The following is a 22,100-nucleotide window of genomic DNA, read 5'->3' as shown; positions in this document are numbered from 1 at the left end:
GTACAACTTGTCCGTGGTGAATATATATATCCATGGTGAATACACATGACTGTATATTTATAAATTTAGTCATTGAGTACGTGACTTTGAATCACTTCTCAGATGTTGTAAGTAGCTTTAAACAAAGAGCTTTTTATTGGTTTATCACCTACATTGTATATTGTGCTTATGAAAGCTAAGCATATGAATTTGAATTTTTTAAAAACATTCCTTGAATTATTAAACAGAATTCGGAAGATCTCAAATAATCGACTGTACAATAATGGTGCATTGATTTTTTTGTTAGTGGTGATCATGTATAATGTTAAGTTACACCATTCAATTAGCCCTTGTTAATTTTTAGATTAAAAATATGACAAATTGGGATTTAAATATCATCTGTACCGCGCGCAGCTACACACGTTTATATCTGTTTTATGATTATCTTCAAACAATTGCGTTATTTTGCTAAAATTTTCGGGTTTTATTTGAGTGTTTTGTTGTTGTTTTTTGGTTTGTTTTTTTTCTGTTGTTGTTTTTTTTTGGTGGACAAAAATATATTAATAGATGGCAATAATCATGGGGGTTTGAGGAAGCGATAATTTTAAGCTACATTGGGCATGCACCATTTTTCTTGTGCATGGTAGGGGTGTTTACATACAAAGGAAAAGTTTTTAGTTTTGAAAACTTTTTTGAATCTTTCCTTCACATGTATACCATGAGTTATCTAACCCGGAGTCATCATAATGTTTAAATATCGGGTTTTTTTTAATTTCTTGGTGTTGGTTTTTTGTTTTTGTTTTTTTTTTTTTGTATTGCTTGTATGTAACCTGATCGTTGATTACATAATTATGTGTTACAATACACTATTATAAAACGCTCCACTTAACCATAAGAAAATGAAAGTAAAAGGCGAAAGTGTTCCTTTATGTTTAAAATAAGATTTTTTTTCACGTCCCTATTACCCGAAAATAATCAAAGCTTCTTTTAGAGTTGGCAATTCTTAGAAATAACATTGTATGAACAAAAACGCCTGTTTTGCCCAATATAGCCATTTATGTGGATTTTCCTTTTTCCGTTTTCATTATTGACTCACTTGAATCAACTACGGACTCATGTGAGCTTGAATATTTTTGAGAAATACCTTTCACTCATCACGAACAATTCATTTAAGCTTGAGTGAACCATTTTAATATATTATCGGTCATGACAACACAACGAATTCTTATCTGTCTGAGCGTTCTGTGTTTAAGCATATTAGTTCAAGTTCAGAGCGCTATAATAACCGTGTATGAACCCAGGCGTCGATGTCCAAACACTGAAGAGAAATGGCGGGAAAGAGAGGCAGGTTATATCTGTCCCCCTCAAACTCAGTATCACTGTATGCTCACGGGAGATGGTCAAATTGTGGAATTCTGTAGTGACATTACTTGGATAGAACACGGTATTGTATTAATATATTTATCATTCATTCCCCTATAGGTGAAATAGATGGAGGGGGACTATATAATAGTCTTAGTTTATCTTGATCATTCTGTCCCAATTTATTTATCAGAGCTATTTAATTTTAAAACATTATTTGTATATATATATATCTACATATCAATTAATATGAGCCAATTTGCAGTAGAAAATCACCGTTTTATTGAAATTCCTTGCCTGCTTGTGTTTGTGTAGCATATTTTCATATTGTGCTTCTCTATTCTCGGAAATTAATAATGACTGATAAAAGTTAATGTTCGTCTGTCAATATAAAAAACGTCTACATGTGAACATTCTACAAGGGTTAAAAGATAAACAGAAATATCTGCAATACTATAGAATTCGTTTTATGGTATGTTATAACTCTTTCTTGCAGACTACTGTCCCATGTTCAACTCCAAAACCAGAATTATAGACGTCCAACTTTGTCCAGAGAATGGAGACTGCCCACGAAAACAATATCTCTCCAACACAGTATACAAATGTAACTAATTTAATTTATTTCTAAACAGCATACACGTGTAACAATTTAGTACCATGTAAAAATAATGTAAGTAATAAGTAACAGTGTACACCACATTGTGTTACTAAATGTAACCATTAAGTAATACAGTGTACAAAATGTATTCATTTATTAACATGGTGTATAAATGTAACCATTTAGTAATACAGTGTACAAATGTAACCGTTTCGTAACACAGTGCACAGATGTTACCATTTAGTAATACTGAGTATGGTGTACAAATATTATCATTTAGTAATACAGTGTAAAAAATGTTACGTTTAGTAACATAGTGTGCAAATGTTACCATTTAGTTACACAATATAAAAATGTAACCATTTAGTAACAGTGTCGATTGAAACCGTTAGTAACACAGTGTACAAATGTAAATATTAGTAATACAGTGTACAGATGTTACCATCCAATACTTGATTCTTGCTTTACCTTTGTAGCTTTAAGAAATATCATTTTATTTCGAGGAAGACTATGTTTGTGGTTGTGGGAAATATTACCTTGGAAGATTTTTTCTCGGATAACTGTTCTGTTAACAATAATACATGTGTAGACGACTTATGTTAATATCCGGTTAAAGAAATATAAATTGCGTAGGCTAGTAGGTGTCAATGTGACAACGTTAAGTCATGATACTAAATAATCATGATTTCACGGTTTTCCATAATAGGTGCTGCAGAAAACATCTAAAGTAATACTGGAAAGCTATCTTTTATCATTCTGTTTACAATATTTATAAATTAAAAAAACAACCTTTAAAAAAATACATCCGGTTAATTGCAGTAGGTTGAATCGAAATTTGACGGAAATTTATAAGGATATTTATAAGGATATTACGGAGTGAACGAGGATATGTCGTGTATTTCACGACCAATCTATATCAAAAAATTCCAAAATAATTTTTTAAACATGTCCTTTTTAAACGTGGAAGGATTAGAGATCTAGAATTTGATAGGTTTTAATATCGTGAAAGTGTACACGATTTTTATTAATTATGTCCTTTATACTCTACCCCCTGTGTCGATGTGTCGCTATCTTAAAGGGGCATGGTCACGATTTTGGTCAAAAATTATTTTTTCGATTTTAATGTTTATAATGCTTCAGTAAGGCATTTTCAATTTGTTATTTGTTGAGATATAAGCGAGTTACAGAGCTTACAATTCCTCGCTATGTAAACAAAGCTTTTGTTTACATTTTGAATGTTGAAGTGAAAATTCCAGTTTTAGACCTAAAATGAATGTGTTAATCGTTAGGAACTGTTTATTTATGCTTAAAGAGAATAAAAATATCGACAAATCATCTTGAAAAAGATTTTTTACTGGTATATTGAACCTATGTAAACAAAAAAAGGGCACGAGCCTTGTTTACATGACGTAGAATTGAGAGCCCTGTATCTTGCTTAAAACTCATCTGCGAGCACCCAAATTTCATTTGATCATTAGAAATGCACCCATAAAGCACTGTAAATAATAAAAACAGAAAAATAAAATTTGATCAAAATCATGACCATGCCCCTTTAAAAAATAGGGAGGGATATAAAAGAACCATGAGTGGGTTCTGTGTTACATTCTTATAGGTGCTGGGCGTAACACTTTATCTTAAAATCACAAGCACCAAACTTGCTTGGTTATTTTTATCCCATATAGCATTGAATGATTTTTTTTTGACGTCGTCGTGTCAATAACTGCCGTCATGTGAGCAGACAAATTGAATAACGCGCGTTAGCGCGTTATGATAATTTGTCTGCTCACCTGACGGCAGTTATTGACACGAGCGACGTCAAAATAAATCATTTAATGCTTATATTTACATTCCCTTACTGATGAAATCAATTACTTAAATAAATCGATATAAATTGCAGATCATTGAGGGAGTAAATAAGTAACAGCAAGAACAGCTGTTTATAAAACCGGTTTAAACTGGTAATCACATAGACTGTTGAGTTGAGATCGACGAGCATGAAAATATGATCCATGAAAAATAACTCTTGAAATTTTGCTTTTAACTATAAAGTCAACTTTTTGTTGAATAATTGTAAAACATGATGTTTTGACAACATTCATGAAATATATTTTTTTAACCGATAACATCACTGTTTGAGAACTGTTTATGTAAATTACATGCAAATTCATAGGTAGTGATTGTGTGTTGCATTTAGAGGCATATAAAGATCACAAATTTTATTGGGAAAACACAGAAGAATGTAAAAATAAGTAGATATATTATAGATTTATAAAATCTTTAATTATTTATATATTATAGACTTATTAGAGTCAAATATTATCAAGCGGGCAAAGTTTCTGCTGTTGAGAGTATTGTTATGTTGTTTATACGTTAATACGTAACACTGATAACATTTACGCAATCTATACTATTTATACTTTAAAAAAAATAACACGGATATTGTTTACGTAATTTATCCCCTACCCGGAAAGTATGTTTTATTTTTGGGAATCTATATCTCCATAATCATCAGATATTTATATTTATATGTGCATGATGTAAGGCGCGTAACTAGGAATTGCCATGTAAATCAAAGTACTGAAGTACTGACGGGAGTTGATTTTATCGATTATTATTCATTTTAAAATCAACGACATGTTACTTTGCTTGGCAAGTAGTTTATAATCTGTCTTTGAATTATGCACACTTTTATAATATGAATTCTCAGCCTTTTCCGACAAGAATTTTGAGAAAAACACCGTATTAATCGTGCTGTGTAATAATTAAAGATAGAATTGATTCCATCAAACTATGTTTAAGTAATCGAAATATTCAAAAAATTGTACGGATCCAAGCAATAATGAACTCTAGTCACGTTCAACCAGATGCTCGGCTGTATCCGTTAATCTCCAACAAGGAAGAGAATGTGTACATCAGGTCACGTGATAGCTTGATGACGTGACCTCTAAATATAGAATGACTCTCTGCTTGTCGGAGCCGATGGTTGAAAGAGACGTTATTGAACTCTGGCGTATGAATACATACTTCTGCAAAAAAATATCTAAATTGTTCGTACTATTTAACATCTGACTATTTTCAATGTATTCATAAATAAGTTTCTTAAAAACCAATGCACATCAAATTTATCGATTATTTTCAAGAACTAAATCTTGTCAGCGGTGATGATTTGTGCTTAGGTCCAAACACTGTTTCACTTTAGGTTTGCCAGAGTTACTGCATAGGAGAGTTGACCAAAATCAACTCCCAAAAATCAGACTTATTCAATTCACACCGTAAAATTACGGAAAATAGGCCTTGTACCACCCTACTCCTAGCTCCTACCCTTGGTACACACCCCCTTCCTGGGAACAAATACTTGTTATTTTGGATAATATTCCGGGTGACAGAGAGATACCTGTCTTACAATTATATCATTAACAAATAATAAAAATTAAAAAAAAAATGTTGATATGTAAAGTGTACTTTTATTGAATTTCAGATCCCGATTGTCTACAAACTTACCGTACAACTTCGGTTTCGAAAGAGGGCGGAAATTCTTTGGAGTCTGTTAAAACTATAGGAAGGTGTGAAAGGATAATTGCACTAAAAATATCAAATCAATAGATAAAAACGATTGACAAAACAAAATAAAATAATTATTACCATATTTAATCCCATTCCCACCCTTGCGTGTCATATTGGGTTCAGAGACAGAGAGAGAGAGAGAGAGAGAGAGAGAGAGAGAGAGAGAGAGAGAGAGAGAGAGAGAGAGAGAGAGAGAGAGCATCAATGTTTTAAGGTAACTCCATACCCGTAAAATTCTCTGATGAAAGTTGAAAAAACAGAACTGATTTCAACTTAATAGACTTAAATTTCATCAATTATTAGAAAAACTATACATGTCATCACACTTTTTGAAATGTTGGATAAACATAAACTAAAGCACATTTTAGCATCAAAAAAGCGTACTTTTTGGTTAAAAGTAAAATCTTTGTAGGGAGATACTTGTTTATCTTTTTTAATTTTATTGTCAACTGTGTTAGAAAACTAAAACTACAAACATATTTTAAAATCAATCGTTTGGGAAAGAAAAAGTATAGAATTTAGACACACAACTAAGTGAAATGTCAGAAAAGGAGTTATTTCCCCTTAGCACATAAAAAATGTGTAAAAAATTGGAAATTTAAGATAAAATTAAGCTGCGAAAATATCTTGAACTTAACAATATATCTAATTATTTCCATGTGATTAAATTTACCTAAAATATATAAAACTATCTTGAACTAGTTTTAAAGAATTCAAAGTTTTACACAAATGTATGACATCACAGAACACTGGATCTACTTTAAGAATGCATCAATGTTTTAAAATAGAGCTATTCATCTTAGTGACCATGACTGTGGTCATTTAAAATAAATTTGATATTATGATCAATTCATGATTTTTTATACCCCCGCTCCGAAGGAGAGGGGGTATACTGTTTTACCCTTGTGTGTCTGTCTGTCTGTCTGTCTGTCCGTCCATAACAAAAATTTCTGTCGCATTTATCTCAGCAACTATTTATCGCAGATGCTTGAAATTTTTACACAGTGTTTGTTAAGGCATGCCATATCGTGGGATGTATTTTTGTACCAATCGGACGTCAACTTCCTGTTAAATGACCACTTTGCTTATTTTTAACCAATATTTTCAAACAAATTTTCGTCAAAGATTTCTCAGCAACTATTTATCGCAGATGCTTGAAATTTTTATACAATATTTGTATAGGCATGCCATATCGTGGGATGTATTTTTGTACTAATCGGACGTCAACTTCCTGTTAAATGACGACTTTGTATATTTTTAGCAAAAATTTTTAAACAAATTTTTGTCAAAGAATTCTCAGCAACTGTTTATCGCAGATGGTTGAAATTTTTACACAGTATTTGTATAGGCATGCCATATCGTGGGATATATTTTTGTATCAATCGGACGTCAACTTCCTGTTAAATGAGTACTTTGTTTATTTTAGCCAAAATTTTCAAACAAATTTTCCTTAAAGATTTCTCAGCAGCTATTTATCGCAGATGCTTGGAATTTTAACACACTATTTGTTTAGGCATGCCATATTATGGGATATATTTCTGTACCAATCGGTTGCCAGCTTTCTGTTAAATGTCGACTTTGCTTATTTTGCATATTCACATCAGAGCGGGGGTATCACTAGTGAGCATTGGCTCACAGATATCTTGTTGGGCATGTTCAAATTGAATTTTTAAAATGTTAATTTGTAAAGAACTTTGCATTATGGAGTATAATTAATGTTCAGAACTCAGTATGATGGAGTTATGGTTTATTACCCCAAGTAATCGGTAAAGAACTTTGTTTTACAGCACCGAGGAACCATCTTACAGTATCAACAGGGAAGCGATGGATGCTCTGCGTCTGACCTCCATCGAAATCAGCATAAAGTTCATGGTCATCAACTTGGTGCTACTCAGTATAATACTCATTGTACTAATTGTACTGATTTACCCACATGTCCGTAAAGGTACTTTTAAAAATTGTCATTTTTTATCTGAATCTTCTTCATAATTTCTTCATGTCATAAATACTAGTAATGGTGGATTGTATCAGCAGTTTTAAGACTACATTAATCTCCTTTATTAGAAAACCTCTGTATTAAGATATTGCAAAATATTTTTTAAAAACCTAAAATATTTGGATTTTTCTTTACAAAATCATAAACATGTAGTTTAAGGTTAAAAAACTCACATCTTTAATTTTGTTGATAAGGTATTATATATACATGTATGATGGTTAATTCATTGAACGTCCACGTGCAGCCACCGCGTCTTGTGTTGTGGGATTTTGTGCGCTTTGTTGCTTGCATTTGTAAAAAGAAAACCAATGCGAACACTTAAAACAAACTCAAATTGATTACGGTATCTTCATTTGAAAAAACCAAGTGCGTACTTTAAAATTTATATCAGATGAATTATCGCTATTTTTCTAATGAAGCTCTCGTTTCACCATTGCAGATAAGGTAGATGTTTCAAAACCGAAGAGCGAAGAAGATGGATCTACTAAAGAAGAGGCGGATCCAGAAATTTCCAGGACACATTCCCGTTGGTCATGGGAGCAAAACCCTATAAGAATAATGATTATAAAGTTTTTCAGATGCGAAAAGAAAATACATGGTCCAACGCATTGATTTAGCAACATATATATAGTAATTCAATTAAGAAATAAACAGCAATTTAAAAAGTTTACCGGGATGTGAAGTTGGTTGGTCACGTGATCAAATCTTGTGAAGCCCAAGGGCTTTTCGATAGATTTTGATCACTTATCGACCAACTTCATATCCCGGTGAACTTTTTAACATGACTGTTTATTACTAAGCCTTATATCTACGTTTGAAAAAGACAAATCGTCCATAAGTGTTAAAATTACCGAGATTTTAAGTTTACAATAATCCAAGCGACAAGCGATAAGCGCGTGCTAAGATCAGTACTTTGTTTGTCCAATATGAAATGACATGATAAAATAGAAAAAAAAATCAATGCTGGCTGTGATCATATATATATCTTAAATGCGGCAACAGTTGATTGCAGAGGAGCCAGGGAGAGCGAATCTATGTATTATTATCGTAATTTGTTTGTACATCTTTTTTTTTTTTAAAATAAGGTTATAAAATCAAAATTGCTGTAAGCGTGAATTTGTTAAAAGCATATTCGATGTATCCGTGTTTTACTGTAAAACGAACCACTCTGTGTATGCATTGTGATTTTTATGAATTTTTTAAAAAACTCAACCACTACATGACTTGAATAAAGAAAATGTGATCATTTGATTAAGACTTTTCTAGTAAAGCATGTCATGTTACCAGTTTTAATGAAAGCGTGATACATGTAATATTAAACCACGAAATCATCGTAAATACGCGGATCCAGGAGTGTAGATGTGGGGGTCGGGGTTCTAGAAATTAAAACATTTTAAATTCACATGGTAAAAACACCAAAATTAGGCCTATGACACCAACCCCTTATCCCCATGCTAACAAAGTTACCCCCCCCCCCGAGGAAAATTTCTGGATCCGTGCATTAGTTTAGGAATGTCCCTTTGTTTTGTATATATCTTTTCGTCATTTACTAAATAAACGAAAATCTTTATTCTTACACATGTGTTCTGTTTTTCGCCTGCTTGAGCAAAAAAAAAAACTAGCTCAGTCTCCTTGGCAAGGTCTTAAAAGCAAAGAAACACAAATGTCTTTATATATTTTAACATGTAAAATTGTACTATTTAAAACATTTACGTATGTGCGTTTGTACATGTACGTATGTAAATGTATTTATATACACATTTATTGTTGTTGTGGATATTTTATTTTATTTTCATAAGTTAATTAACTACACGAAGAATTAGAAACGAAAGGCATTCTACCTATTGGAATTAGTTGATAAAACGATACCTATAAAAATGCATATATATGCATACCATCTAAATCGATTATTAGTAAGTTTGGGAAGCACAAATATGCAAACGGCGCTGCAATCAAAGAGAATCAAACAAAGCCTAAACAAAATTCAGTTTTAACTGTTATTGGCAACGAAAATTAAATATACTAGTATTCCATTGTCAGTTGAAAAAATTCCACATGTGATCTCCATGCAGATTTGTTCAATCATAACTCGCCTAGTTCAGCTAAATTCTTTTTAAATTTGGTTATTCCGAGGAATCCATTCATTTATTCTTTCAATGACTATAATGTCTATTTCATGATTTAGTCAGGGCCTCTTTGATTGGATATACATGTATGAATGGCCATAATATACCAATGTATGTTGACATTCAAAATATATTATAAAAGAAAGTCCTCTAAAATCTGATGAGTTGAAAGCATATATTTTGCATTATTTAATTTCCTATGTACATTACTGCCCGAAAAGAGACATAACTCTATTAAATAATTATAAATATCCAAAAATAAAATAATGTACTGAAATAAAAATGCAAATACATAATATTAAATTGTACAATATAATAAAAAATAGTCTTAATGACGGTGATGATTTTTTTTTAATTGAGATATTTTATTTCATTTGTTATTTATATTTCCCTATTCTCATGTGTTACCAGCGAATAACTGTTGAAATACAGTGGCAGTGATTCTATTATGTACAGTGGTCTAGCATCGTCCAGTGGCCTATCAGCGTCTGACTATGGGTTTAAATCAGTGTTACGACCTTATATATCTCAACAATTCATAGGTGCGTTCAGAGTTCACCAGATTGTTACCAACGGCAAGTTCGGTCACCAATGTCTACAAATGGTTCCCAGCGGTGGCAATTGGTTACCAATGTTGACCGTTGGTGTTCTTTCAATTTCAAATAAGGTCACCAAATCTACCTGCAGCCAAGAGCTTGGGCAAGTTTGGTAGGTGACGCCATTATGCTATTCAACATGGTGGGATATAAGATGCCTATAGATACTGATGTAAATAAAGACTTTAGAATAAGATATATATGCATATCTTATTGAATGAATACCGGTATTTTGAAGACAATCTAAGACAACTGTGGGCTGCTAAAACCCGTTTCTATACCCAAAAACATTTTAGTATTATAGAAAGTATGTGATAGAGAACCGGCATTTTGATATTCGAGCTTGGACTTTCGGTAAGACGTTACTATTTCTTGCATCAAATCAAGTGAAAAGGATGTTGATATCGAGTGAAATATGCACAGATTGCGTAGAAATTGCTTTATAGATTTCAAAGATCCATGGCCAACAAAGAAATTATTAATAGGCCTATGCCACATTGCTGTTTGGGACAACTACCCAAAGTCCAAGCTCCTGTTAAAATTGATTCTGTTTATATACATTTTTGCTGGCGTTAAATATTTATTATCAATTTTGCAATTAATCTTTACTTTCTTTGTATTAATGATGGATTGGTAGTCATTTTGTAGACTTCTTTATATAATTGGGAATTTAACAAAATTGTCATCAAAGTTGTGTATCATAATGACTTTTTAAGCATAATAAATCACTCAGTGAAGCTGTTTTAAAGGGAAACGGTCACACTTCACAGAGAAAAGGTATTTTGTTTTGTTTTCAACTGTTTTATGTGTTCAGATGGTTACAATTGGTAACCAAAAGCTACCATTTGTTTGAATTTGACAAAAAATCGTTCATGGTACTACCTATACAAATTGCTTCAAATGGCAGCACTTGGTGATCATTGGCTACCATAGTTCACCGATGGCAACCAAATGCTGCCAGTGGTAAATCTCAATTTCACCAACGGTACAACTCTGAACGCACCTAGTAGGTAACGACCATCACGACCATGTTTGTGGGCGTGATTCGGCAAACAGTTGCATCTCAACTACATCTTTAACTTAAAGGGTACCTGCAGCCCAGCCGATGTGAAACATATGTTAAAGAGTTTATTTACCCAAATTTAATGCAAAAAACTGCATCGAAATCGGTGCAAAAATAACGGAGTTACGCCTCTTCAAAGGGGCTATTTTTACCTGCTTTGGGAAATCTAATCAAGAGAAAACAGAATTAGGCGATAACGAGGCTTTAGCGGAAGTGACGTCACGAGGTCAACACGAGGGAAATTTCCTTACAAAGCTATACAAATCAAATTCGATTTTTCAGCCAAAATGACTGATATAGGTCTGATGTTTTGACGTGTCTTGTTATTTTAAGTATTGTAGATCTAGAAATTTGTATCCGTTATTATTTTATTACAATCAGATTTCTTTTTAAAGGATTTTAAAATTTGTTATTCTCGTCGCGTTTTAACCGATGAATACGATATCTTAAAACTCTTACATGATCAAATTTATGTTCATTATTCATTTTTTGATTACATAATATCCTTTCACACACGAGTGATCCGAGATGATGACACAGGTAAACAGGTAAACTAACGAAGCCACTGCTCCAGACACACGTGTATCTGGGGTATGTATACACAGGGTACACGAGTCTGGTGAACAAAGAGAGGGTTTCACACCTCTAGACTGGTAAATTGATTTGTGTATAATTATCTACTCAATTGTTTAAAGATAAAACAGAAAAATAAATTAGACTGTGTAAAATCAAGCTAAAACATGTCCGTCAATAAGTGATTAAAGAACTGATCATGCATGATACTCTTAAATAGTAAAACTAATGTTCGAAGTAAATGCCTTTATTGTTACATATTTAATCACTCAAATAATGATCAAATTTACAATTCAGCAATTGAAACCTTTTTTATGTGAATAAGTAATTATTTCGGATTTATAATTTCTTATTTAATAAAGTGCAACTTTCTTTCGAGCGCTATGGTCAGCAATTAAACGCTTTATAACGCCGTATAGCTTAAATTGTAATACTGACAACGAATCATTATGGAATCTAAATAAACTGGAACATTTTGACAAAGGATGTAAATAAATGTAAAATTAAATTCCATCGTCGTATTTTTAAAAGAATACGAGACAGACTGAATCATGCAGCCATCTTGGACTTTCGCCTTGATCCGTTTATAATCCCGTGTTTGTTTGTTAAAGAATGCATACTATTTTGATTGTTATTGGTCCGATGTCAATATTATTGAATAATCGGGCGACATCATTTGTAATTTTATGCCTTATACGAGAAATAGACCCCGATTTACCTTTTACACTGAGAAATCAATCGAAAGAATGACAATATTAACAAAATATGTTTCTTATAACAATAATGCTTTGATTAATTGTCATTTTGCTACATATAGTGTGCATTTATATGTAAAATGTGTTACACATTTGACGAAATTCATGACTTCGGCAAACAATTGTCCGAATTCGGCATTTTTGTTCGATAAAATAGGGGTTAAACTCAAACAACAGTAAAATTAGTCATCCAGGGTTGATAAGGAAATAAAACAACAGAAAAAATGTTCATATATCGATAAAACAATGCAAGAAAACGAACAGTTTTCATACGATATTCCTGTTTCTCATGCAGCGGCGTTGACCCCGTGACGTCACAGTTCATCTCGCGCCAAATCGGCTTTATTCAAAACTCGTACAGGTGAGAAATCGGGTTTTCCCAAAATATCTCGAAAACTACTTATGCGATCGCTGTAAATTTTTCAGGATGATGTTTTTACACATAGATCTCCATTATATCAAAAATTGACCGGCACCGCAGGTACCCTTTAAGAGTATAATACTCAAGATCATTTTACGACTGCATCTCGATCTCATCAAGATTGCAGTAACGTTTTAAAAGAATATTTGTTAAATTGTCACGCAAAATATAATTATTTACTTGCTTGTTCTGAAAAAATTGTGAATCGCCTATTCTCGTGATAATAAGCAGATTAATTATGTACAACTTATAAACAGGATTAATTTGTACATTGAAAACAGCGATGCACTAAGGAGTACACATTAAAATGTGATATCGCTTAGACTGAGCCCTTATCGCACAAATTCATGTATCTTGCGGTAAAATAGTTAAAATATATTGTGTTGATAATTATAACAGAACTGAGAAGACTATGGGAGGAATACATAAGAGATTGCGTCCCAACATTTTAAAGCTTTATTTTAGAATTTTTTGAGGAAAAAAGTTATTGGAAGGCAGTTTAAAACGATGATTTAAAAATCCTAAACCATGTACAGACTGCAAGCTATGGTAGTTATTACTACCTTGAACTTTTTGTTAATCGTATGTCAGCTTAAAAATTATAGATCTAATATAAAAAAAAATGTGATTTGATGCTAAAAAAATTGAAAATTGTTGAATTTAAATTTGTTAAATATCACGGAAGTTAAAATGCATTTTCATTCTAGGGAACCAAGCGCCAATCTTATTTATAGAATTTAATTTTTAATCATGCATTTTGGTAAACCACAGTAAATAGTGAAAACAAAATGCGCCAAAACAAACGCGACAAGCATTTTATGACGTCAACTTTTTATGTTCAAATTAGGCTATGCCAGGCTGAAAAAACAAATTGCATGTGACTTTTTAGCAGGGATTACTTCCAAAGCACAAGGTATGTTAATGTGTACAGCGTATGAATATCCCCGGTATCCAGCGTCAGACGTCGTTAGGGGTAACGTCATCACGTTAGGTATATATACCGTCACGTTTTGGTTACCGCGTTAGTTACTGAATTTGATCGGTGGCAATCAGACGTGATTTTACACAGAGCGCAAAAATCAAAGAAAATTCAAATCACTATGAAAAGAGAGCGATCATCCGAAAGAAAGAGCAAGAGCTCGTCAAAGAGGGTAATGGCTCTCATAATTAACGTTTTATTTTTCCAATAGAGTTAATTCAAACCTCTATTTTGTATATTCTTTCTCTGCCGACGCAGGATGCCATTTTGCCAAAATGTCGCCATGATGGATTTCAATATTTATCTTTTATTTGATCAGTTTTCTCTAGTAGTCACGAAGTATAATCAATATCAAATGTTGTAATTATTCTGCATATCAATGAAAACAATAATTTAAAAAAATATATCGCATGGAATACCAAATAGTGAGCATGATTGGAGGGGGGGGGGGTCCGATGTTGTAAAGTAAAAAAAAAAATTATGTCTATAGCGGATGGTATAACTGTGTGATATTTTATCTCATGCATTTGAAATATGATAGGCACAATCCAGTGGCGTAGCTACCTTTTAATTTACTGTATTCAAAAAAAGGTAGGGGGTCAGGGGGCCGCCTTGAGGCCCCCAGCGGGTCCAAGACAGCGCCCTGGTGGGGGCCCTGTGGGCGAAGTCCCCGGAAGCTCCTGGATTTTATGTTATTTGAATGACAAAACAGCCTTAAAAATATGACATTTTTTAAGTATTATGATTCCAATAAATATAAACAAAAGTTGCTGAATTCCGAGACAAACATTATATACCTGGTACTTTTCGAATATTTTCTTTAAAATTTCAAGACCCCCGATGCTTTTGAATTTTAGGTTTTAGCTTTTAGATTTACAGGCTTTTGATGATGAGATATTGTCTCAAAATGTTACAATTTTACATACTGTATGTGTAAGGGAAATGTTGACATTTAAAAGAATGTGTAATTATATATGAAACACTGATACCCCTGCGGAAACCAACTGCATATGACTAAAGATAATTGGCGTTTTGAAACAGGTCTATTATTCAAACCGTAACATACTTACCTAAGTGACAAATTTTTGATCAAGTCTATCACAATGTATTGTGACTTTGTCAAAATTTTAATCACCCGACCGCCGACTTTAAATTACATGTATGAAGGACTGATGTCACTTTCTTTTGTGGTGTCGTGGTCGTCTTTGCCTTCATTATGTAACTGTTGTGCTTTTAAAAACGATTTTAAATTGCTTTGTACTGACATACTTTTTATATTTAGATTTCTTACGTAGTAAATTCAAAACCGGATGCTTAAAAAGTATGAATTAATGTAAAGTATGGAATGACGGTATTTTCCGGAATCGTAGTAATTGCATGGTTTACGATGAGAACTGAATACTAAAGATGCAGATTATAATTCAATGGAGTCTCAATACGATTTGTTTACGTGCAAACAATAGGAAACTCAAATCATAAGACCTATGCTTTGCAAAATTTTGTGTATTCATTTGCGTTTTTGCGTAAAGGGCGCTACGCCACTGCAATCTAATGCATTAATTTTTCATTGTCGTGCCCAATTTTTAAACAAATTTTATACATTATACATATATGATGCATGTTGGAATGGATTGAATGATAAAATTAGCATCATCTTATAAAAATATAATTAAATTTTTAAATATAAATTTCAGCACAGCATAGATGTCTCCTCCAGTCATTCCAATGACAGACAGTGGTATGATGTGTTGCTGGAACTCCACATCAAGTCTAGTGTAAGTATAGAGTAGTCCTGACTAAAAAATTATATGCATGAACACCCAATACAACCCCCCCCTCCCCCCCCCCCCCCCAACAACACTAAAAAAACTGTAAACTCCTGTTCTGTTCCTCTTTATACAGAAAAGAATGTCATGTGTCATATTCTGTGGATACTATGTATGGGTGTATATACAATACATTATGATCGTTAACAGTGCACAATATATGATTCAAAATTGTAATTTGGAACATGCATGTATACATGAATAAAACTGTTTCTTTAATGGTAAAGATAGTTTCTATAAGGCCAAAGTAAAATTATTGTTTGTTTGGAATTGCCTCTCGCCTCATTGAAATATCCCTGCTGATAGAATTATGTTAGCAAAACATGAACACTTTTCATATGGAGATTTTTAATTTCTATCTATTTTTGATTAGCTAAATTCAAGTTTTAAAAATAGAAAAAAAAAATTCCCTCCCTCCTAATAAAGTCAAAAACCTTCAGGCAGCTATTCCAAATGAACATTTTTTAAAGATTGACTGATAGTGGGAAAAAAAGTGTCATGTTCCCTCTTTCTCCATGGATGTGTTTAATTCTTAATGCTAGTGTACTGTTTCATTCTCTTTCTTTGCAATGATTCATTCTATTTTGTAAAGTGTTTCATTGTCTTTTTCCCGTTTTTATTTTCTCTCTGCCTTGTTTTCATTTTCTCTCTCTCCTGTTTGTCTTTTTCCCGTTTTTATTTTCTCTCTGCCTTGTTTTCATTTTCTCTCTCTCCTGTTTCCATCTCTCAATCTGTACTTTGTGTTCTACAGCAACAGCCATCTTTTGTCTCCTTCCGTCATGCATGGAAAGAGCACATGAATGACTATGTAAGATTTTCTGAGATTTGTGATCATTTATGATGATTGTAGACTCAGTATCAATAATCATGATCAGTTCTCCCAGATCTCTTCTACAACTGAATAACATGTACTGGCTGACTTTTCACAATTAATCATTTATGCATTATCTTTTTTCTATTAAAACTAACAAACATAAATTGTTTATAAATTTTGCGTTAACAAAAAAAAAAAAAACAACAACAAAACTGGGAATTAATGCATTGGTAAATGCAGTGTTATTTGAAATATACATGATATGTGACTGTTCACATAAGAAAAGGACAATTTCCTTAAAACTCTTTTGTATGTTTTGGTTTTCAGTACCAACTGACGAGTGCAATCAACAAGTCAGAAGACAGAAGGGAGCTGCCTACAGTCCCACAACCCACCCACACCGTATGTATTAACAATTAATGTACTGGTATTTCTATATTTCTACAGTATATATAACAAATACAGTTAATGCATGTTGGTATCCAAGATAGGGACTAATCTGAATAGATAACTTCTCAATATTGTGCATTGTTTTAATGGTGTCCTTTCTCTCTACGTCTTGAACAGATTGAGTGGCTAGCTCGCACCAGTTTCAGACATCGCCCTGTGCGTCTCAATGTGCCACATGTACAACAAAGGAAGCACACTGTGCCACAACAAAGGAAGCACAAGGTTGCTAGGAGACGGTGTGTGCAGCATTCGCAGCTTGACACCTCCTTCATTGTCTACTGAAGGAGCAACTCTTGTGTAAGTACAGAAGTACCAAAGTTTGCCTGTCTGTTTTAATCATATTAAGGGTTATGGTTAAATGTTAATTAATAGTCTAGAAAGAATTTATTGAAATCATTAAAAATGTCTATCAGGTTAGTGTATCATAGTATATAGGATATACTGTTTATAGATTAGAACCATTTTAATAAGAGCTTGGACTTTGGGTAGTTGTTTCAAACAACAATGTGACATAAGCTTGTCTATTTCTTTGCTGGCAACTCAGCAATGGCTCTATGAAATTAACATGATTTGTCTGGCTTTTGAGCCAAGACTATGCAATAGGTGTATATTTCAATTGATACTGGTGTCTTTTTTTACTTGTTTTGAGCAAGAAATAGATAGCTACGTCCTACTGAAAGTCCAAGGCCTTGTTAAAATGGTTCTAAATTTTGTATGTTCAATATATGGCAGAAATGATTTTAAACAGGTTAGCATAGATTCAATTTAACACATTTCTGAATGTGCCTATTTATCTAGATATACCGGTATATTTGATATCAGGTGATGTACTTAATTTATTGGAAGTGTTGCATTCTGCCAAAATATGCTAAATGATACACAGCCAAATGTAATACATATGTATGTGTTGAGTACTGAAATTTTTCAAGGTTATTATGTTTAAAGGTTCTTACCTAGCCTTTTTTTCCTCTTTTCAGCAGAAAAGCCTTATGCTGTGTGGTGGCATATTGGTGCAAATGGAGAATGTTTTGACAATGTGTACTTGTGTGGGAAAAGTTGTCAAAAAGACTTGTCTTGTGAGGAAACTCACAGTACTCTCATAGTGTCTGTTTTGATTGCACGAGACATTTGTGACTTTTGAACAGTTTGATGGACATAACATTGGTCTACAGAATCAGTGTTTTTAATTGTTGTATATTGTGTATACTTGTAAATCTTCAAATCTGTCATATTGACAGCTATGTTGTATACAACGTATTATGTATATTATATATACAGTTAATATGTAAATAGGTAGATACCATAATTATGTCATATTGACAATTATTGTACATCATAGTGTTAAAAAAAGTCTAGGCCAGCCTTTAGTAGAAATTGGGTAGTTATCATACAGAGAGTTAAATAAATGGTGTAAATATACATTTATAGCAGTAGTTAGGTCTTTATGAGGTTTACCTGTCACATATATCCAAAACATCTTTGTACATACAGTTTTCTACAACATTCAGATTCATAAGATGATGTTTTTTGTTTGTTTTTTGTTGGTTTTTTTTTTTTTTTTTTTGGGGGGGGGGGGGGGGGGTAGAGGGGGGCTGATGGATCCTATTGGTTAGTTTTATACTGATACTGTGTTAGTATGTTCAATAAAGGGAGAGGCTATACCCCTTTTTGGCTAGTTTTATACTGGTATTCTGGTAGAAAGTTTTGTACATTTACAGGTATTCTGTTGTGTTGGTGTATATTAGACTGTGTTGTCCATTGAATAACACAACTTTTATTATTTTGGTTATTTTATGGCCCTTTGTTTATCAAACTCACACTTTGAATATACAGGTATATACCGGTATATCAAATACTTACTGGAAATGGGGCTGTAAACCAACTTTTATTTGCAATGACTTTATTTCTAATACATGTATTTGTTTAATATTATATGTAAATCAATCAAAAGGTTGAATTTAGTAAGAGGGGTTAAAAAATTAAAATGTATTTAGAAGGAGGGGTTAAAAAATAAAAATGTAAGATGTCATTTCAGCCTGATTTTATTTTGATATTTGATATTGGTAATATATGAAATCTACTCCATTGGCTGGCCAAAGGCTTATTTATTTAGTTGCATGCATTTTTTTTTTTTTGGTGCATGAATGATTTTCATTAAATGTGAATTTACTCCTGTGTTTTGTCATGTTATGTTATGAATTGAATAGTACTTAACAGAGTCCCCTTGCTTATATATTGGAAATTGAAACACTTATGTTAATGTCACAAGTATAATCTCCGTAATTTTTATTCTCTTTTGAGAAGTGGACAGGCATAGCCTACATCCACTTCTCTTCGCAAGCCCTCATATTTTGATTCTGGAAAACGTGTAAAGGTCGGAACCAAAGACGGTTTACACTTCGACCCATGTTTCGACTCCAGTTTCCCTGAATTTTCGTAACAGACCTATTATTTCTACATTTTAAACATAAATGCATTCATATATTACAAACAAATCACCACTAACCCGCTGTCAAATCATTTTCGCAACTTCTACATCCCGGGTTTAAACTATGCCTGTCCACTTCTCAAAAGAGATTACGTAATTTTTAGAATTTTTTTCTATTTAAATTTCAAAATTGACCTTCCAGTAATGGACATTCTCTGACATTGATGGGTTATGGTATGACTAACACTAAAGAACTGAAAATTTTGTGTAACAGATGGTCTTGTGTGTATTATTTTTAAAGTTTAAGGTTTCTCCACCCTCGATGTTTTTATGGTTTAATCTGTGTAATTTTTGTTTAAATTTGATGATCAATATGCAAACAATCAAATTGAAGTTAAATATTGGTATGTTGCAAATATTTTGTTCATGCTGTAGGAGCTAACACAGGTACACTATCAGGATAGTTATAGCAACGACTGCTCTCTTATCAAACATCACATTTATTTTAACTAATTTCGATATAATAAAGCAATTTTTAAAAGAAATTAATCGCAATCCTTTATTTTAAGTATTTTAACATTTTAAGGCCATTTAAAAATTGCCAGTATGAAAGCTATCACATTTACAGTGCATTTTGATACGATTTTTCAACCATGAATAAGTACAGTTTAGCAACACAAAACGTCTATAACTTTTGAAATAATGGTTCAAACTCACTGAAAATTGGTACATTTGTAATTCATTATATATCCTATCGAAATCTGCAAAGAAATGTTTACCTTGCCAGGTAAAAAATTTTGATTTGTGGTCTCTGTCAAGTTTGCCTATATACGGTTTTATCAGTTTTTCATTGAATTCAGCGATTTCAACTCAAACTACGCTCTATGAATTGTTAAACATTGGTGTCATTTCACTTTACATAGCTTAAAATGTGTTAAACACAAGTATAAATCAAGAAATATTGGCAAAACTATGCACCACATAACACTATTATTATAACCGATAACGGTAAAATATTCCGGAATGCTCACAATGACGTCACACGACAATCGAAAGACCTTAAAGTCTTCATTTTCTTTAGAGAGTTTCATTTCAATTTCCCCCACCCTTCCAACTCCTCAGATTGCGGTGACCTCATGTGGTAATTAATAAACCTGAAACATTTCTATTTTACCTTTTTTTTAATTTAAAAGCTTTTCTTTGCTACAAGACATTTTCACCATAAATTTGTTCAAAAAATTGGAACATTCCCAACCCATTCCTTGCGACATGATTCATGGTTCATACCATTTACATTTTGTCCAATAGAATTTAATTGTTCTTTTTAAAGTAAATTGGAACCACTACCCCCTCCACACACACGCCACTACCACCACCCACCACCACTACCACTCGATTTTTTCTATTAATTTTTAAAAAGAACTTTGAAGCCTTGTCAGAACCCCCTCCTGACCCAATATCAATTTTAGAACATACTTAAATCTACTTTACATACATCAAAAAGTTTACGTTAAATTTTTGGATATTACAGATTATTCGTTTCTTGAGAAAATTGTTTTTATACACACCTTTTTTCACTAGAATTTCTTAAAATATTATCTCTCCATATGGGGGTTTTGACTCTTCCTTGAAAAAAAAAAAACCATAAAAAAACCCTCGCCCGCAGATGCTTTGTTCCAGATCAGTTGAAATTGGCCAATTGGTTCTGAAGATGAAGCTGGAAATGTGGAAAGTTTACGACATCGATTAACATGTCAACATATTTTGCCACCAAAGTCACTTTAGCATTTGGCTCAGTTCTGAACTCCACGGAAAAATACGCGCCGCAATGTACCATGATATTTAACCCTGTGTCCAGTCATGAGTGCGACCGATTTATCTGTCTTTCGTTGTCACAATGAGAAATTTTGGAATCGTAATAGGGAGCAGTGACAGAACCCTTTTTAATCTCTAATCTTTCTTACTTTGAGCATAACTCACCTTTTCATTGGCATCAAAATTTCTGCGCTTATCAAATATTTTTTCTGTCTTTTGCTCCATAGACCAGTGTTAAAAAACGGCAACAAACATGTTCAAACAGAGGCCAGCATAATTTAGTAAAGCTTACTATAATTTATGTAATGTTATTTTTGATAATTTTCAAAATAAAAGTGGCAAATGCGACTTTCGCAAGATCATACATGTACGTGCTTATAAACATGTATGTAAGTTATCATTTAAGATTATAGCTCAATATTGTGACTATTAACAGTAAATAAACTAAAAGAAGCTGAGAAATATTTATATTTACTGTCCACACATAGACCACAGTTAAGAAATAAAACTATAGACCAGAGGAAAAAATATGTTATATAGAACCGTTTTAAAACATAATGAAACCCAAGACAATTATCCTACATGTTTATGTGGCTATGGAAAAAAGATGAAAAAGAATTAATATGCATTTGTGATTATTAAGGCAAAAAAATGAGAGAGAGAGAGAGAGAGAGAGAGAGAGAGAGAGAGAGAGAGAGAGAGAGAGAGAGAGAGAGAGAGAGAGAGAGAGAGAGAGAGAGAGAGAGAGAGAGAGA

At 32.7% G+C, this 22,100-nt stretch overlaps 2 protein-coding genes across 4 annotated transcripts; both read left to right on the top strand.

Moving 5' to 3' along the window:
* Positions 1-1,055: 1,055 nt before the first annotated feature.
* LOC105321848 (uncharacterized) lies at positions 1,056-9,938 on the top strand. The gene is made up of 5 exons (XM_034483211.2): positions 1,056-1,423; positions 1,838-1,945; positions 5,418-5,502; positions 7,291-7,448; positions 7,939-9,938. The coding sequence occupies exons 1-5, from the start codon at positions 1,186-1,188 to the stop codon at positions 8,109-8,111; spliced, it is 762 nt and encodes a 253-aa protein (XP_034339102.2). The 5' UTR covers positions 1,056-1,185; the 3' UTR covers positions 8,112-9,938.
* A 3,807-nt stretch (positions 9,939-13,745) lies between these two features.
* LOC105321847 (uncharacterized) lies at positions 13,746-18,570 on the top strand. Of its 3 annotated transcripts, XM_066079160.1 has the most exons (6): positions 13,965-14,184; positions 15,707-15,787; positions 16,590-16,646; positions 16,980-17,054; positions 17,220-17,399; positions 18,080-18,570. In XM_066079160.1, exons 1-5 carry the CDS (start codon positions 14,134-14,136, stop codon positions 17,382-17,384), a joined length of 429 nt encoding a protein of 142 aa, XP_065935232.1. In that variant the 5' UTR covers positions 13,965-14,133; the 3' UTR covers positions 17,385-17,399; positions 18,080-18,570. The 3 variants fall into 3 exon arrangements, 2 of the variants coding, with proteins under 2 accessions (XP_065935232.1, XP_019920247.3); XR_010712005.1 differs by lacking the exons at positions 13,965-14,184; positions 16,590-16,646 and adding an exon at positions 13,746-13,946; XM_020064688.3 differs by lacking the exon at positions 16,590-16,646 and having other exon boundaries at positions 13,977-14,184.
* Positions 18,571-22,100: the final 3,530 nt, after the last annotated feature.

Source organism: Magallana gigas, chromosome 3 (assembly GCF_963853765.1).
Source record: "Magallana gigas chromosome 3, xbMagGiga1.1, whole genome shotgun sequence".
Classification (NCBI taxonomy): Eukaryota; Metazoa; Mollusca; class Bivalvia; order Ostreida; family Ostreidae; genus Magallana; species Magallana gigas.
This window is presented reverse-complemented; position numbering and strand designations above follow the sequence as displayed.

What these genes read in the sequence shown, in the direction of transcription:
- LOC105321848 (XM_034483211.2), top strand. Translation starts at nt 1,186, where the DNA reads ATGACAACACAACGAATTCTTATCTGTCTGAGCGTTCTGTGTTTAAGC. An exon ending in CATTACTTGGATAGAACACG is followed by an intron (nt 1,424 to 1,837) that starts GTATTGTATTAA and finishes TCTTTCTTGCAG; the next exon opens with ACTACTGTCCCATGTTCAAC. An exon ending in TCTGTTAAAACTATAGGAAG is followed by an intron (nt 5,503 to 7,290) that starts GTGTGAAAGGAT and finishes TTTGTTTTACAG; the next exon opens with CACCGAGGAACCATCTTACA.
- LOC105321847 (XM_066079160.1), top strand. Translation starts at nt 14,134, where the DNA reads ATGAAAAGAGAGCGATCATCCGAAAGAAAGAGCAAGAGCTCGTCAAAG. An exon ending in AACTCCACATCAAGTCTAGT is followed by an intron (nt 15,788 to 16,589) that starts GTAAGTATAGAG and finishes TGTGTTCTACAG; the next exon opens with CAACAGCCATCTTTTGTCTC. An exon ending in TCCCACAACCCACCCACACC is followed by an intron (nt 17,055 to 17,219) that starts GTATGTATTAAC and finishes CGTCTTGAACAG; the next exon opens with ATTGAGTGGCTAGCTCGCAC.